General features: G+C 43.5%; 1 protein-coding gene across 1 annotated transcript in view; it reads right to left on the reverse strand.

Moving 5' to 3' along the window:
- The window catches only part of opn4a (opsin 4a (melanopsin)), a 58,941-nt gene that overhangs the window by 32,288 nt on the left and 10,559 nt on the right, over positions 1-16,094 (reverse strand). Inside the window, exons 2-3 of the mRNA XM_063070732.1 lie at positions 9,816-9,964; positions 262-395 (exon numbers count right to left, since the gene is read on the reverse strand). Coding sequence (XP_062926802.1) covers positions 262-395; positions 9,816-9,964 — 283 coding nt within the window. The remainder of the gene's footprint in view (positions 1-261; positions 396-9,815; positions 9,965-16,094) is intronic.

Here is a 16,094-nt window from a genome sequence, read left to right on the forward strand (position 1 = left end):
ATGTAACAATGGACTGTGCTTCGGTATAAATGACTGTGGAATGTTTCAGGAATGTGAAATGGCACAATCCAGGAATGGGTCAGCAGAAGGAAAAGCCGAGTGAATGGAACTGCTCTACGGATAGGCAGCGGGAAAGCAGCATTCTCCACACCCGCAGAGTTTAACAGTTAGGTAATGGTGGTGGGCATTTCAGGCACCCCGTTGGCACAGAAAGCTGCAGGAGAGCCTGAACTGTAAGGGAGTAAGGAAGATAACTTTTACCTTTCTCGCCAAATATCCATTGTTTGTGCAGACTACTGGTGAAGAAGATTGGAGCCTGTGTGATTGACATAAGGAAGTCACTAATGGCCAGGTTTATGATGAAGGTATTGGAAGGACTTCTCAAAGTCTTGCTTCTGTAACAGAGGGAGGCGAGGTTTAACAAGGAAATACACAACATCTTCTCTCAAGCCATCAGACACCCCTGTCTAGCTCACTTCTTTTCCAATTTAGTAATTGATCAGCCAGGATCAGAGTGTAAATCAGATTACAAATGCAGATTTTTGGTCAGACTCCAATCCCCTACATTACCAGCTAGTTTCCCTAACCACACAATCTCACTGTGGCCTATTTCACTGACTTCAAACAGCTGTCTTGATGTTTATGATTATTATTACTAGTATTTCCTAAAGTTTGCAAGAACTTTGAGCAGCTCTAACATATTAATCTTTCTCATGCCTTTCAATAGGTCAATGACATATTCCTTTTCTTCAAGGACATCAGCACAGTGCCAGTTCTGATCACAAGCTTTCAATGGCCCCTTTCACCCTTCAGTAGCCTCACAATCTGTCATCAGTCAGGAAACAGTAATCACAACTCACTAAATTTTATGATAGCTCTTAAATTTTAAGGTAAGTGTGGGCTTTGCAAGAGAGAGTCTAAAATTGGAGCAGGGCAAATTATGGGCATATTTGGCTGAAATTAGGGAGTGTTCATTGGGAACAACTATTTTAGCGCAAGTTTGCATCTGACATGCGGGGGTGTTTAAAGATCATCTGCGCAGAGAATAGGACAGGTATGATCCAGTAAGAAGGAAGGGCAAAGGTGAAAACATTGGGAAACCTTGGGTATCAAGAGGGGTGATGAATTTAGTCAAGGAGAAAAATAAAGTGCAGGTAAGACTTAGGAGGCTAAATTCAAACAGAGTTCTTGAGGATTATAAAGAAGCTAGAAAAGAAAAGAAGGGAATAAGGTGATCCAAGAGAGGCCATGAAAAGTCCTTGGCACCTGGGATTTAAAGAGAATTCCAAGACATTCTTTACAAACAACAAGAATAAGAAGATAACTAGGTAGAGGTAGGACCACTTAAGAATAAAGGAGGGAATATGTGCTTGGAGGTGGAGGATGCAAGAGAGGTCCTAAATGAGTATCTTGCTTCAGAATTTACCAAGGAGAAGGTCATGGAGGGTAGGGAGATCAGTGTGGAGTGTGCTGTGTTAGGTATTTTGAGGTCAAGAAGCAGGCAGTGTTGGGTCTCTTAAAGGGCATTAAGGTGGATAAGTCTCCAGGGTCAGATGGGATATACCCAAGTTATTGAGAGAAGCAAGAGATGAAATTGCTGGGGCCTTGACCAAGATCTTCGTCTTTTCTTTAGCCAAAGGTGAGATCCTGGAGGACTGGTGAGTAGTCAGTATTGTTCCATTATTCAAGAATGGAAATAGAGTTTATTCTGCAAAATAGACTGGTGTGTCTCATATCAGTGGCAGGCAAGCTTCTGGGAAGGATTCTTAGTGATAGGATTTATGAGCATTTGGAGAAACACAGTCCAACTAAGGACAGTGAACATTGCTTTCTGTGTGGCAAGCCATGTCTTACTAACTTGATTAAGCCTTCTGAGGAGAAGAGGAAGGTAGTTGATGAAAGTAGGGCTGTGCACGTTGTCAATATAGATTTTACAAAGGTATTTGCCATGGTTTCTCATGGAAGGTTCATCCAGAAGATTAGGATGTATGGGATCCTCGGTGAATTGTCCATTTGAATTCAGAATTGGTTTGCCAATAGAAAACAGAAGGTAGTGGTTGATGGGACTTATTCTGGAATGAGATACGTGATAATATTATTCTGCAATGATCCCTACTGGGACCTCTCCTGTTATACATATATATAAATAACCTGGATGAAAATATAGATGGGTGTGTTAGTAAGCTCATAGATGATACAAAGAATAGTGGTGTTGTTGATAGTGTAGATAATTGACAAAGGATATAATAGAATATAGGTCAGTATAATGGGATACAGGTCAGTTGCAGATATGGGTAGAGAAATGTTCAATGGAATTTAATCTGGCCAAAAGTGAGGTGATGCAGTCTGAGAGATCAAATGAAAAAGAATAGCATATTGTTATTGACAAGATCCTTAACAGTATTGATGTACAGAGGATATTGGGGGTCCAGGACATACCAAAAGTAGTTGCACAGGTTGGTAGAGTGGTGAAGGTGAGATGCGGTATGCTTGCCTTTATCAGCTGAGTCACTGAGTTCAGGAGTTGGGCATTTAGATTGCAGGTTGACGGAGGGGCGGAGTTTAGGACAATGGCACCTAACGGCAACTCCTTCGCTTGCATCTTCGGAAACAGCTCTATTTCTATCTTTACTATCTCTTTTTTTTACCTTTTCAGGGTTCTTTTGAAGACCCTGACCTGGAGTTACATGCTGACTTCAGTTCTTTGTGGAAATGAGACCTGCTGTCAGGGCCTCACCTTCGGCCGCTTTTTGATATGCCAAGGACTGCGCCCTAGGAGACCAGTGCGCCTTCAGGGTGCCAGATTTTTCGTGGCTCTGGACGGGGGTGGATTCAAGGCCGGTGCTGCCGCCTGATGTGTTATGGGAGTACATAGAAGATCAAAAGCAGCGAGCTGGCTGCCGGCTGTGTGTCCAGAGACCTGAATTCTTTGGGCACAGAGCTCGGAAAAAGTGAGCCAACAGACTTTTTAACACTATAAATCAGCGAGTTGTTTTGTTATGTCTCCCCTCTCGCTGTGAAATGGGGACACCTCTTTTTCCCTTATTAGGGAAAGAGAGCCTGTGGTATGTCGAATTACTGGGTAAATGAGTACTCTTTGGGGTACTGCAAATCTGTGTCTTTATTGATGCTTTGCTGCACGCTTGAGTGCTCAGTGGAGGGTGCAGATGCTTTTTGCTGGTGGGGGAGGAGGGGTCATTGCTTTTCTGCTGCTTATGTGTGGGAGGGGGAGCTGGGGGGGGTCTTTAGGGTTCTAATATTTAACTGTCATTCATTCTTTGGGGCACTCTGTTTTCGTGGATGTTTGTGAAGAAAAAGAATTTCAGAATGTATACTGTATTGTATGCATTTCTCTGACATTAAATGTACCTTTTGAAGGTCTATAGAACTCCAGCTAGGCCACATCTGGAGTATTGCATTCAGTTCTGGTTTCAGCTTTGGAGAGGGCGCAGAAGAGGCTCACTAGGATGCAGCCTGGATTAGGGAGCATTCATTATAAGAAGAGGTTGGACAACTTTAGTTTGTTTTCTCAGGAGTGGTGGGGTCTGTGGGGAGATCAGATAGCAGTTTATAAGATTATGAGAGGCATAGGTACAGAGATCAGCCAGTATGTCAAATATTAGAGGATATGCATTAGGCATTTAAAGTGAGGGGGTTAAGTTCAAAGGAGATGTGCAGGGTGAGGGGGTGCTGCCGGAGGTTATGGAGGGATCAACAGTGGAAAGCATGAGCAGTTTCAAGTTCCTGCGTGTCAACATTTCTGAAGATCTATCCTGGACCTAAGACATCGAAGCAATTACAAAGAAGGCATGACGGCAGCTATATTTCATTAGGAGCTTGAGGAGACTTGGTATGTCACCAAAGTCTCTCACAAATTTCTACAGGTGTTCCATGGAGAGCATTCTGGCTCGTTGCATCACTATCCGGTATGGAGGTGCCACTGCGCAGGATTGAAAAAAGCTGCAGAAAGTTGTAAACTCAGCCAGCTCCATCGTGGGCACTGGCCTTCCCAGCCTCGAGGACACCTTCAAAAGGCGGCATCCATCTTCAAGGACACCATCACCCAGGACGTGCCCTCTGTTCTTTGCTACTATCAAGGAGCCTGAAGACACACACTCAACATTTCAGGAACAGCTCCTTCCCCTCTGCCATCAGATTTCTGAATGGACAATGAACCCATGAACACTACCTTTCTATATTTTTTGTTTCTCGTTTTGCACTACTTATTTAATTTAATCTTTTGTATGTACTTATTGTAATTTATGTGGCCAAGTGGTTAGGGCGTTGGGCTCACGATCTGAAGGTCATGGGTTCGAGTCTCGGCCAAGGCAGCGTGTTGTCTCTTTGAGCAAGGCACTTAACCACACACTGCTCCAGTCCACCCAGCTGAAAATGGGTACCGGCAAATGCTGGGGGTTAACCTCGTGATAGACTGGCATCCTATCCAGGAGGGAGTCTCGTACTCTCAGTCGCTTCACGCCACAGAAACCGGCATAAGCACCGGCCTGATGGGCCACAAGACTCAGGACAGACTTTAACTTTAACTATTGTAATTTATAATTTTAAAAAATTATGTATTACAATGCACTGCTGCTGCAAAACAACAAACTTCATGACACATGCCAGTGATTTATATTAAAGTTTATTCTGATTCTGATATGATTGAAGTGTTGAAGAGGCTCTAAGGCACATGGATGTGTAGAGAATGGGGGGGGATATGGATTATTACATGGACAGAAGGGATTAATTTAGCTCGATGTTTAAATGCTAGTTTAATTAGTTACGCACTTCAAGGGTTAAAAGGCCTGTTCCTGTGCTGCACTCTTCTATGTTCTATGCACAAACTGGACTCATACTTTTGGAACTTTTTGGTGATCCATATAGCTAAAGGTCAGCCAAAACATGACAATAAAAGGTGGGAATTCTTGTATTTCCACAGAACACTTTGGAAATGTCCTGAGGCGTACCATTGCCTGTCACGTCCTTGCAAAGGGTAGTTCAGATGCTGGAGTCATTGGAACAGCCTGTCCCTATTTACTTTCGAGCAGAAGGTGTTGAGCCTCCTTCTTAAACTGCTTTAGCCTTCAAACTGAAAATATTTTCACAGTGTTGTTAGATTGGAATTCCTAAATTTGGCTTAGCAACAATGAAAAAGTAGTGATCGGAGTTTAGGAGGTCAAGCTGAAAACTTAAATAACCATACAGAATTTAGCAGTTCAGGCATCACTGATGAAGAAAGAAATTGTTACTGTTTCAGGTCAATGTACTTTTAGAATAGTGTGCAGGACTTGTCCCTCTCAGTAGCATGGTCTCTGTTTTGTTGTTGAAGCTTTGGCAAGGTGTTGTAATGCACCTTGTAGGTGGGAAATGAAAGGTCAGTGGGCTAGCTGTTTAGAACCAGTGACCATAATTCAATTAGTTTTAAAATACTTATGGAGAAGGAACTGGCCCACAAGTTCAAGTCCCAACATGAAGCAAGCCTAATTTTGAAGGCAATAGCTGGGAATTTGCAAAGGTTGATTGGGAAAGGCTGTTTGCAGGTAAATTGATATCTGGCAATTGTGAGACTTCCAAAAGGGGGATGGGGAGTGCTCAGGGCCAGTGTGTTCCTGATGAAGTGAAAAACAAGGATGGAAGGATATGGGAACCTTGGCTGATGATGAATATCGAGGCTGGGAGGGAAAAGGCAGCACACATCAGGTATACGACCTGGGATCAAGCAAATCCCTTGATGAATATCAGGAATGTTGGAGGGAAATAAAGAGGGCAAAAAGAGGACATGAGACAACTTTGGCAAATAAGATAAAGAAGAATTCTAAGAGATTATACAGGGATAGTACGAGCAAAATGGTAAGTATGGAGAGAATAAATCCTCTAAAGAATCAATGTGGTCCTCTCTGTGAGGTTTCCTGTATTACCGTTGAGAAGGCTATGGAAGTTAAGGAACAATGAAAGAGAAGAGAACAATGAAACATCAATATTTCAAACAGGGAAGTTTGGAGGTCTTTAACTACATTAAGGTAGATAAATTTCTTGAGTCTAACCAAGTGTATCCAATGATGTTGTGTGAAGAAGGAAAGAAATTGTGGGGAACCTGTCTTACCTGCTCATCACCTCCCTCTGGTTCTCCTCCCCTTTCCCTTTCTTCCGTTGTCTTCTACCCTCTCCTCCAAATTCCCTCTTCTCCAGCCCTTTATCAACTTCTCAACTCTTTATTTCACCCCTCCTCCTCTCAGTTTCACCTGTCACCTACCACCTTGTACTTCATCCTCCCCTCCCCCACCTTCTTACTTTGACTTATCATCTTTCCTTCCAGTCTTGGCCCGAACGTCGACTGTTCGCTCTTTTCCATGGATGCTGCCTGGCCTGCTGAGTTCCTCCAGCATTTGCATATATTCTCGTGTTTGTAATAAATATTTGCATCGTTGTTGGCCATGAGGGCTGGAGTGTGGCTAATGTTGTGCCTTCGTTTAATGAGTGCTGCAAGGACAATCTAAGGAATTACAGGTCACCGAGCCTAGCATCAGTGGTCGGAATGTCACTCTGGGGCACTCTGAGAAATAGGATCCACTGTATTTGGAAAGGCAAGGATACAATTCAGATAGATTTATGCCTGGGAAATTGTGTCTCACAAATTTGAGCTTTTGAAGAGGTGACAAAGAGGACTAATAAGGGCATGATAGTAGTCATTGTCTACATGGACTTTAGCAAGTCCTTTGACAAGGTCTCACATGGTAGGAGTCAGAGGGTGATAGTGAAGGGTTGCTTTTAAGATTGGAGGCCTGTGCCCAGAGGTGTGCCACTGGGATCAGACTGGATTCCCTCTTGTTTGTTATCCATATTAACAACTTGAATGAGAATGCACAGTAGTTGGTAGGGTCACTAAGTTTGTCAATGACACTAAATTTGGTAGTATGGTGGACAGTGAGGGAAATTGTCTAAGAATACAACAGGATCTAAATTAAATTGGAAAGTGGGCCAATGAATCCAGATGCCTCACTATAGGAAGGATGTTATTAAGCTGAAAAGGGTGCAGAAATGATTCACAAGGATGTTAGCAGGACCAGTGGGATTAATTTGTAAGGATAGACTGAATAGACTTGGGTTTATTTCCCTGGAATGTAGGAGGCTGGGGGTCGTCTTATAGAGGTATTTACAACCATGGAGGGCAGAGTAAGATGAATAGTCACAGTCTTTTGCTCAGGCTAGGTGAGTCTAGAACTAGAAGGCATACTGTAGATTAAAGGTAAGAGAGGAAAGATTTAAAAGGGACCTGAGGGTCACCTGAGTGGATAGGTATGTGGATGTTGCTGCCAAAGGAAGTGGCAGAGGTGAGTACAATAACAGGTTTTAAAAGACATTTGGACAGGTATGTGCATAGGAAAGGTTTAGAGCAGGGGTTACCAACCTATTTTATGCCATGGACCAATACCATTAAGTAAGGGGATGGTGGTCCCAGGGTTGGGAACCGCTGGTTTAGAGGGATACCGGGCAAATGCAAACACCTTCCCCTCTTTGCATACAGGTGGAAAGATGAATGGCTGGATGGGATGTCTCATCTGTAATGCCTGCTACTATCACATTCCTTTATTTGGCCCATCAAACCCTTGGTTCTCCACACTGCAGTTGGCCCTTTACCACTCCTGTTAGGTACATCCTAATCAATCCTCCTTGATAAATTTATTTTCTTGCCAGCTCTTTGGGTCTTATGGATATTCTGCATTGGGGATCTCCATTCCTTACTTGGACTTCTAAACATAAGAGCTATTCTTCACAGCTGATATACCCTTCCTCTGTTATGTGGTGAGAGCATGTCATTGATTCCATAACAAAGAATGGCCTTTGTCCAATTCACATAAAGGCCAGCTACTCTGCAATATTGTAATCAGGAACAGAGAGCCATCTTCCACATCACAATAGTTGCTTTCAGAAATAATTTTTCCCACCTCATCTCTGGACCTCAGCATTGTCTCCTTTGGTTACTAAGCCTCCTGCCATCACTTTGACCTGATTGCACCCTCAGCTCCGAGAAAAATTCTCTCCACATAAATAAAGTCCTTTATTTTTCTCCCGGTCTTAAAAAGTTTTTCCATAATCCTTCCTAAGCTGATGCAGTCAGAATTGCACCATATTTTTGCATTACCTAGCAACTAATTCATTAACTGGTGCTCAGAGGTAACCTATCACAGGCCTCCTTATGGTTGACCTGGAGATAGAGTGGTCTGTAAGCTGTGACCACTAGGCAAATTGATACACACTGGTTATGCAATCCGGAGCAAGATGGAAGATGACATTTCATGATGGCAAGTTTGAAATTATTCATTGATAGGAAGAACTATTCATAAGGGGTAAGGAAGCTTTGAATATTGATACTCAGAGATTGACATGATAGAAAATTAACATGGGATGCTGCATACAATGGGCTTGGTAAGTAGTATTTCAGGTTTCCTTGCTAGGGGGTTAGAGTGCTTGTAATTCCTCGGGGCATTGGGGTGACCGTAACGTAGCCGCTGTGTATGCTTTTGCTCCACATAACAGAGGAAGGGTATATTTGCCTTAGAATAGATCGAAAGTGTTCACAAAGTTGATTCATGAGGTGGAAGGTTGGCTTGACTGATGAGAGGAGGATTGCAGGTGCAGCAGGAACGGAGCTAAGGTCACAATCAGACCTTGTTGAGTAGCGGACATGCTTGAGGGGACAAGTGGCCCATTCTTGCTCCTAATTCATGTGTGTGTTTATATGTGGATGCAGTAGAACTGGCCCATACTCTGGAGTTTAATAGGGTGAGAAATTAAACGTGTAGGATTCTCAGAGTTGAGAGGATCGATGATGAAAGGATGCTCTGCTTGGTTGGACCAGATGTGTCATTGACCGTCTGAGTTATGGAGATATGTCTTTGTTTATCTTTAAAATTATCTGCAAGCAGGGTCAGAGGATGCTCGACTGATCCTGTTGGATTCTTAGACAATAAGGAAACAGGGATATGAGGCTGGTGGGATTGGATACAGAAATTAATTAATTTAGAAGTTCAGCTGCCTTCTTATTGAAAAGCATAGCAGGCTTAAGGGATGGTGTGACCTGTTCTAGCCCCCTCATGTTCTCCCGTTCTTGTTGCTTGCATGGTTTAAACAGCACAGACCGTGCAATGAACTTGTCTATTCCAGGTTTGTACAGATCACCAACATACAACAGGAGCACCTGTAACTAGCTGCATCATCAACTGGTGTGGAGGCTCCAACGTGCAGGATTGAAAGAGGCTGCAGACTCAACCAGTTCCATCATGGACACAAGCCTCCCCACCATCGAGGGTATCTTCAAAAAATGGTGCCTCACGAAGGTGGATTCCACCATTAAAGACCTTCAACATCTAGGACATGTCCCCTTCTCATTATTACCATCAGGGAGGAGCCTGAAGACCCACACTCAACATTTTAAGGACAGCTTCTTGCCCTCTACCATCAGACTTCTAAATGATCCGAGAACCCACTGTTCCTCTTTGCACTAATTACTTATCTACTTATTTATTGTAGTTTATAGTAATTTGTTACATTTTTCACTGTAGTGTTGCCACAGAACAGCACCTTTCACAACATGTGCCAGTGACAATACACCTGATTCTGATTCACTAAACTACTGAGGAAGATTTTTTGCAATAAACTTCAGGTAAAATAGCATAGATTTTTGCCTCCCTTTATCCCAAACTGCATTAAGGGCAACTCTCCAAGTATGTCCAGACAATAGAGAATTTCATACACTGCCAGATCATGTTTGGGGCACCTAAAGGAACTGGGTCCCAAGGAGGTCACATACATACCTGCAGAAGGCATAGATGACCAGGAAGTTGCCCACTATGCCAGTGATACCTACTGCTAGAATGACAGCCCCTATGGTGTAGTGGGCATGATCCGGGATATTCACGGTAGGAAAAACATGACGATTATAAGCATCGGTCACCGACACCTCCTGTAATGGAGAGAGAGAGAAGACAACATGTACAACTCACAGATATACAGACAGCTCATAACTTCAGTAAGGGAAGGTCCTTGACGAACACTGACCCCTAATGGACGGCACCTAAAAGTACAATTTATGTTTGTTGGGTCATAGGCACTAACTTTCTCTGAATTTCTCACACCTCCTGATCCTCCAAACTGCAGCTGAATTTGTGGTGTCCAAGTCAAGCATGGACAGCACCCAGGCCATTGACTGGGATTTGATCCACATTCTCCAGCAGTGCCTCCCAGAGCTAGGCGGCTTGTTATCTACCAGGTAGACTCCATTCCACAATTGGTATCTGATCACAGCTGCTTCATGTCTTCTTCACCGCCACCGCCTCATTCCAGGTTTCTTTAAGCTTTCAAAATTTTCTACTGCAAAAAGTGCTATCAAAGACAGGGTTTTAACATTTAGGAAATCTAACAAATTGGTTCTATATATTTTAATTTTAGTTCTATTTCTGACTATTTAAACTTTATTTTGGTGCTTTTTCGCAATGTGAACAACACAGTATTTTTCAGATCATCTCTGCTCCTGCCTCTTCCACAACACTGTCACCTCGTGTGATATTGCTACTCCCATTACTACCTCACTCGCCAGGGTCAGTGTATCCTTCCTTATATGTGATGCTCAGGACTGTTCACCGCACCATCAGTACCTTCCCCTGTCCCTTGTATAGTTGTAACATAACTTCAGTGATTTAGTTCTGAAGGCATAGAGCCCTCAATTCCATTAAATTTTTGGATATTTTCCTGTACCTGTTCAAGACATTTTACTAACCTACAGATGTAGACACAGCTCTTTGGACCTGCTTTGGATACAAAATATACAAAAATGTTTATGGATACAAAATAAGTATATTTGCACTTACATTGAAATCTATTTGTTCAGAATTTACACAGTCACTTAACTATGAACTGTTGAAAGTATTACTGAGAATGCAACAAAATCGGTGTCATCAGGGAACTTAGTTTCTCTCCCACCATCTATCAATAAATACAACGAATGTCAGAGGCTCCGCTACAAATCCTGTGGAATACTGCCCAACATATCCTCCAAAGTTAATTCGTACAGACGGTGTCCTGCCATGCAGACAATTGCCTAACCACAGCTATTTTGACTATAGTTCTTCCCACCCTGTCTCCTGTAAAAATGTTATTCCCTTTTCTCAGTTCCTTTGTCTCCATCACATCTTTTCCCAGGATGAGGCTTTCCTTTCTAGAACATCAGGAGTGTTGTCCTTCTTCAAAGAATGGGGTTTCCCTTCCTCCACTATTGATGCTACCCTCACCTGCATTTTCTTCATTTCCTGGACATCCATGCTCACCCCATCTTCCCGCCATCTTAACAGGGACAGAGTTTCACTTGTCCTTACCTACCACCCCATGAGCCTCCACATCCAACACATTGTTCTCCACAACTTCCGTTATCTTTAATGGGGTCCTGCCACCAAACACATCTTTACCTCCCTCCTACCACCCCCACACTCTCCACTTTCTACAGGGATCAAGCCCTCTGTGATTCCCTTGACCATTAGTCCTTCCCCACTAATCTCCCTCCTGGCACATATTCCTGCAGGCAAAATAAATACTACATCTGCCCATTCACCTCCTCCCTTACTTCCACTCAGGGCCCTAAACAGTCCTTCCAGGTGAGGCTCCAGCAAAGCCGGGAGTTTAACATTCTCATCCACATGTTCAGACTCGGTGGCCTCTTGCCTCTGTGTGCGTGGCACCTCCTTTCGCTCATAATGAACCAGTTCTAGTTGTAACCCTGCCTGCGCTTGCGTACAATGCTCCCTCAGTCGACAACTTCTGGATAGACCACAAAACTGCTAATTTCACTTCTTTTACGTCTGTTATTCATCTTAAGCGTGTTTCTGGAACTGTTAGAGCCTGCAATTTACAGGTTGGAGATCGATGGAGTGTTCAGTGCTCTGCTGGCTCTAAGAAGATTCAACCCCACCACCCCCCACACACAAAATGCAACAAGAACATGGGCAACAAGCGCAAGCCTCAATGAGAAGCAGCTATGAGACTGGGTGCGAGCCAACATTCGACTCCATTTCGCTGATTAAAGTGATGAGAAAGATTGAAACATGGAGCGAATGCGGAAGGCGAGCGAGGGCTCAGTGCAGACTGCCTGCCTTTTGATCACTGATGGGATCGCTCTGCTGCCAGAGAAGGGAGCCTGTGAGCAGCCTATCGCTGGGTGGCAGCTTGCTGTGCCCTGAGGGGTAGGCCTCTGCATTCGAGAGGTGTCTCTCTCTTTTGATGATGTCAGAGGATGTTACCAAGGTTCTGTGTTTATAGATTTGGACTAAGGATTTTTAAAGTCTTATGGTCTTTATATTCTGTCTTTTTACCTGTTCTTTCTTGTTGTTTTGGGGGGGGGGTTATGTTCTAGTTGTGTTTAGTGTGTGGGGAGAGGGGTTTGGGGGCTAATGTTCTTGTTGTGTTTTGTGTGTGGGATTTAATGATCATGTTGTCATTCTTTTTTTGTGCAGAGGGCTGTGTTTGCTGTTTCCTTTTGAACTGAATCGATGGTTTCTTTGTTTTGTGGCTATCTGGAAAGAAGGAACTCAGAGTTGTATACTGCATACATACTTTGATAATAAATGAACCTTTGAACCTGTGCTGGCACACCTGTAGAGCAGGTGTGCAGTAGGCACTGTGAGATTGGAGGGACTGAAACGTCCATTGCTCTAGAAGTCTCTTACTCTATCCCTGGCAACTTGAGAATCCCCCCAGGGTGATAGATAAGACCCAGCTTCTTATTTTGTTTTCTGCCCCTATCATTTCTAATCCTCAGAAGATGCTGTCTGACCTGTTAAGTTCATCCAGCATTTTGCATGTGCTACTCAAGTTTTGCAGCCTCTGCAGAATCTCTTGTGTGCATGATTTTGCTTCTGTAAACCTTCCCTAGCATGCCTGACCTGTGAGTGACCCATGCTTGCCAACTACAGCCTCTGCGGGGATGCAAGAAATTCTGCAGGTGCTGAAAACCTTGACCAATACACACAAAATGCTGGAGGGACTCACAGGTCAGGCAGCATCCATAGTGGGGTTGCCCTGGGTACATCCTGCCCACACCAGGCTGGATGCCAGTGGACTGGTGAGGCCCTGTGCCACACACAGCCTTTCTAGTCCTACATGGGCAGCCGTGCCCCTGAACGGTCCTCAAAGCCAATGGGACCCTACTCCTCGGGCTCACCTTGGGGCCAAAGCAATGTCCCGTGGCTAGTCACACTACAGAAAGTTGCCACCGTGAAAGGCTCAGAGAGGAAGAATCTGCAAGATGGGGAAAAAGATTAAAATAAGATATTTTTGTCCTGTTTTGTAATAAGGACCATTCAGTTTCCAGGTCTGAAACGTTAAACTGTTTTCTGTACAAGACTTATTTACATGATCTGTTTTTATTCACAAAAAGTCATGGAATGCTGACGACACAACTGTTCTTGGTGGAATTTCAGATGGTGGTGAGGAGGCATACAGGAGACCATGAGATCATCAGACATAGGAGCAGAATTAGGCCAATTGGCCCATCAAGTCTTCTCTGCCATTTCATCATGGCTGATCCACAACCCTCCTAACGCCAGTCTCCTGTCTTCTCCCCATAACCTTTCATGTCCTGACTAATCAAGAATCTATTAACCTCCTCCTTAAATCCACCCAATGATCTGCCCTCCACCAGCCACTTGTGGCAATGAATTCCAAGATTTACCACCCATTGGCTAAAGAAATTCCATCTCATCTCTTTTCTAAATGGACATCCCTCTATTCTGAGGCTGTTCCCTCTGGCCCCAGACTCCCCCACCAAAAGAAACATCCTTTTTACATCCACTTCATTCTGTCCTTTCAACATTTGATAGGTTTCAATGAGATCCCCCCTCATTCTTCTGAATTCCAGCAAGTACAAGCCCAGCGCCTTTAATTGGTGCACATATGATAACGCTTTCATTCCTGGCATCATTCTCATGAACCTCCTCTGAACCTTCTCCAATGTCAGCACATCATTTCTTAAATAAGGGGCCCAAAACTGCTCACAATTCTCCAAGTGAGGTCTCACCAGTGCCTTATTAACTCTCGGCATTACATTCTTGCTTTTATATTCTAGTCCTCTTGAAATGAATGCTTACATTCCCTTCTCCTTCCTCACCACCAATTCTACCTGCAAATTTACCTTTAGAGAATCCTTCTCAAGAACTCCCAAATTTTTTTGCACCTCGGATTTTAGAATTTTCTCCCTATTTAGAAAATAGTCTCTGTTTTTATTTCTTCTACCAAGGTGCATGACCATACGCTTCCCATACACTATATTCCATCTGCCATCTTTGTCCATTCTCCACATCTGTCTAAATCCTCCTGTATCCTCTCTGCTTCACCAACACTATTTCCCCCTCCACCTACCTTTGTATCGTCTGCAAATTTGGCCACAAAGCCATCAATTTCATCACCCAAATCATTGACATACATTGTAAAAAGATGTGGTCTCAACACCTGCCCCTGTGGAAGACTAGTAGTCATTGGCAGACAATCCGAAAAGAACCTTTTATTCCCCCTCTTTGCCTTCTGCCAATCAGCCAATGCTCTATCTATGCTAGTATCTTTCCTGTAATACTCTGGGTTATTAACTTGTTTAGCAGCATCTTGTGCCACGTCTTGTCAAAGGCCTTCTGAAAATCCAAGTAAGTAACATCTTGTCTGTTATTTCCTCAAAGAATTTTAACAGGTTTATAGGCAAGATTTTCCCTTAAGGAAACCATATTGACTTTGGCCTATTTTGTCATGTGCCTCCAAGTATCCTGAAACCACACCCTTAGCAATTGTCTCTGACATCTTTCCAACCACTGAGGTCAGGCTAACTGGCCTATGATTTTCTTTCTTCTGCCTCCCTTCTTGAAGAGTGCAGTAACATTTGCAATTTTCCAGTCCTCCGGAACTGTGCCAGACTCTATTAATTCTTGATAGATCAACAAATCTGCTGCCTCCACAATCCCTTCAACTGCCTCTTTTGGACCCCTAGGGTATAGTTCATCAGGTCCGGATGACTTCTCTATTTTCAAGCCTTCCAGTTTCCCAAGCACCATCTCCCTGGTAATAGCAACTGCATTCACTTCTGCCTCTTGACACTCTCAAAATTCCAGAAAACTACTCATGCCTTCCACAGTGAAGACTGATGCAAAATAGTTGTGCAGTTCATCCGCCCTTTCCTTGTCCCCCATTACCATCTCTCCAGCATCAATTTCCAATGGTCCAATATCTACTCTCACCTCTCTTTTATTTCTTATATCTGAAGAAAAACTGTTGTATCATTTTTGATATTACTGGCTAGCTTACCTTCATATTTCATCTTTTCCCTACTTATGATTATTTTTAGTTGTGTTCTGTTGGTTTCTTTAAATTTCCCAATCCTATAATTTCCCACTGATTTTGCTCAATTATATGCCCTCTCTTTGGCTTTGACTTCCCTTGTCAGCCACGGTTGCGTCATTCTACATTCAGAATACTTCCTTTTCTTTGATATGTATGGATCCTGCACCTTCCAAATTGCTCCCAGAACTTCCAGCCATTGCTGTTCTGCCGTCATCCCTGCTAGTGTCCCCTTTCAATCAACTTTGCCCAGCTCCTTTCTCATGCCTCTGTAATTCCATTTACTCCACTGTAATACTCATTCATCCGACTTTACATAGAAACATAGAAAATAGGTGCAGGAGTAGGCCATTCGGCCCTTCAAGCCTGCACCGCCACTTATTATGATCATGGCTGATCATCCAACTCAGAACCCCGCCCCAGCCTTCCCTCCATACCCCCTGACCCCCGTAGCCACAAGGGCCATATCTAACTCCCTCTTAAATATAGCCAATGAACTGGCCTCAACTGTTTCCTGTGGCAGAGAATTCCACAGATTCACCACTCTCTGTGTGAAGAAGTTTTTCCTAATCTTGGTCCTAAAAGGCTTCCCCTCTATCCTCAAACTGTGGCCCCTCGTTTTGGACTTCCCCAACATCGGGAACAATCTTCCTGCATCTAGCCTGTCCAATCCCTTTAGGATCTTATACATTTCAATCAGATCCCCCCTCAATCTTCTAAATTCC

This window comes from Mobula hypostoma, chromosome 18, assembly GCF_963921235.1.
Source record: "Mobula hypostoma chromosome 18, sMobHyp1.1, whole genome shotgun sequence".
Lineage (NCBI taxonomy): Eukaryota > Metazoa > Chordata > Chondrichthyes > Myliobatiformes > Myliobatidae > Mobula > Mobula hypostoma.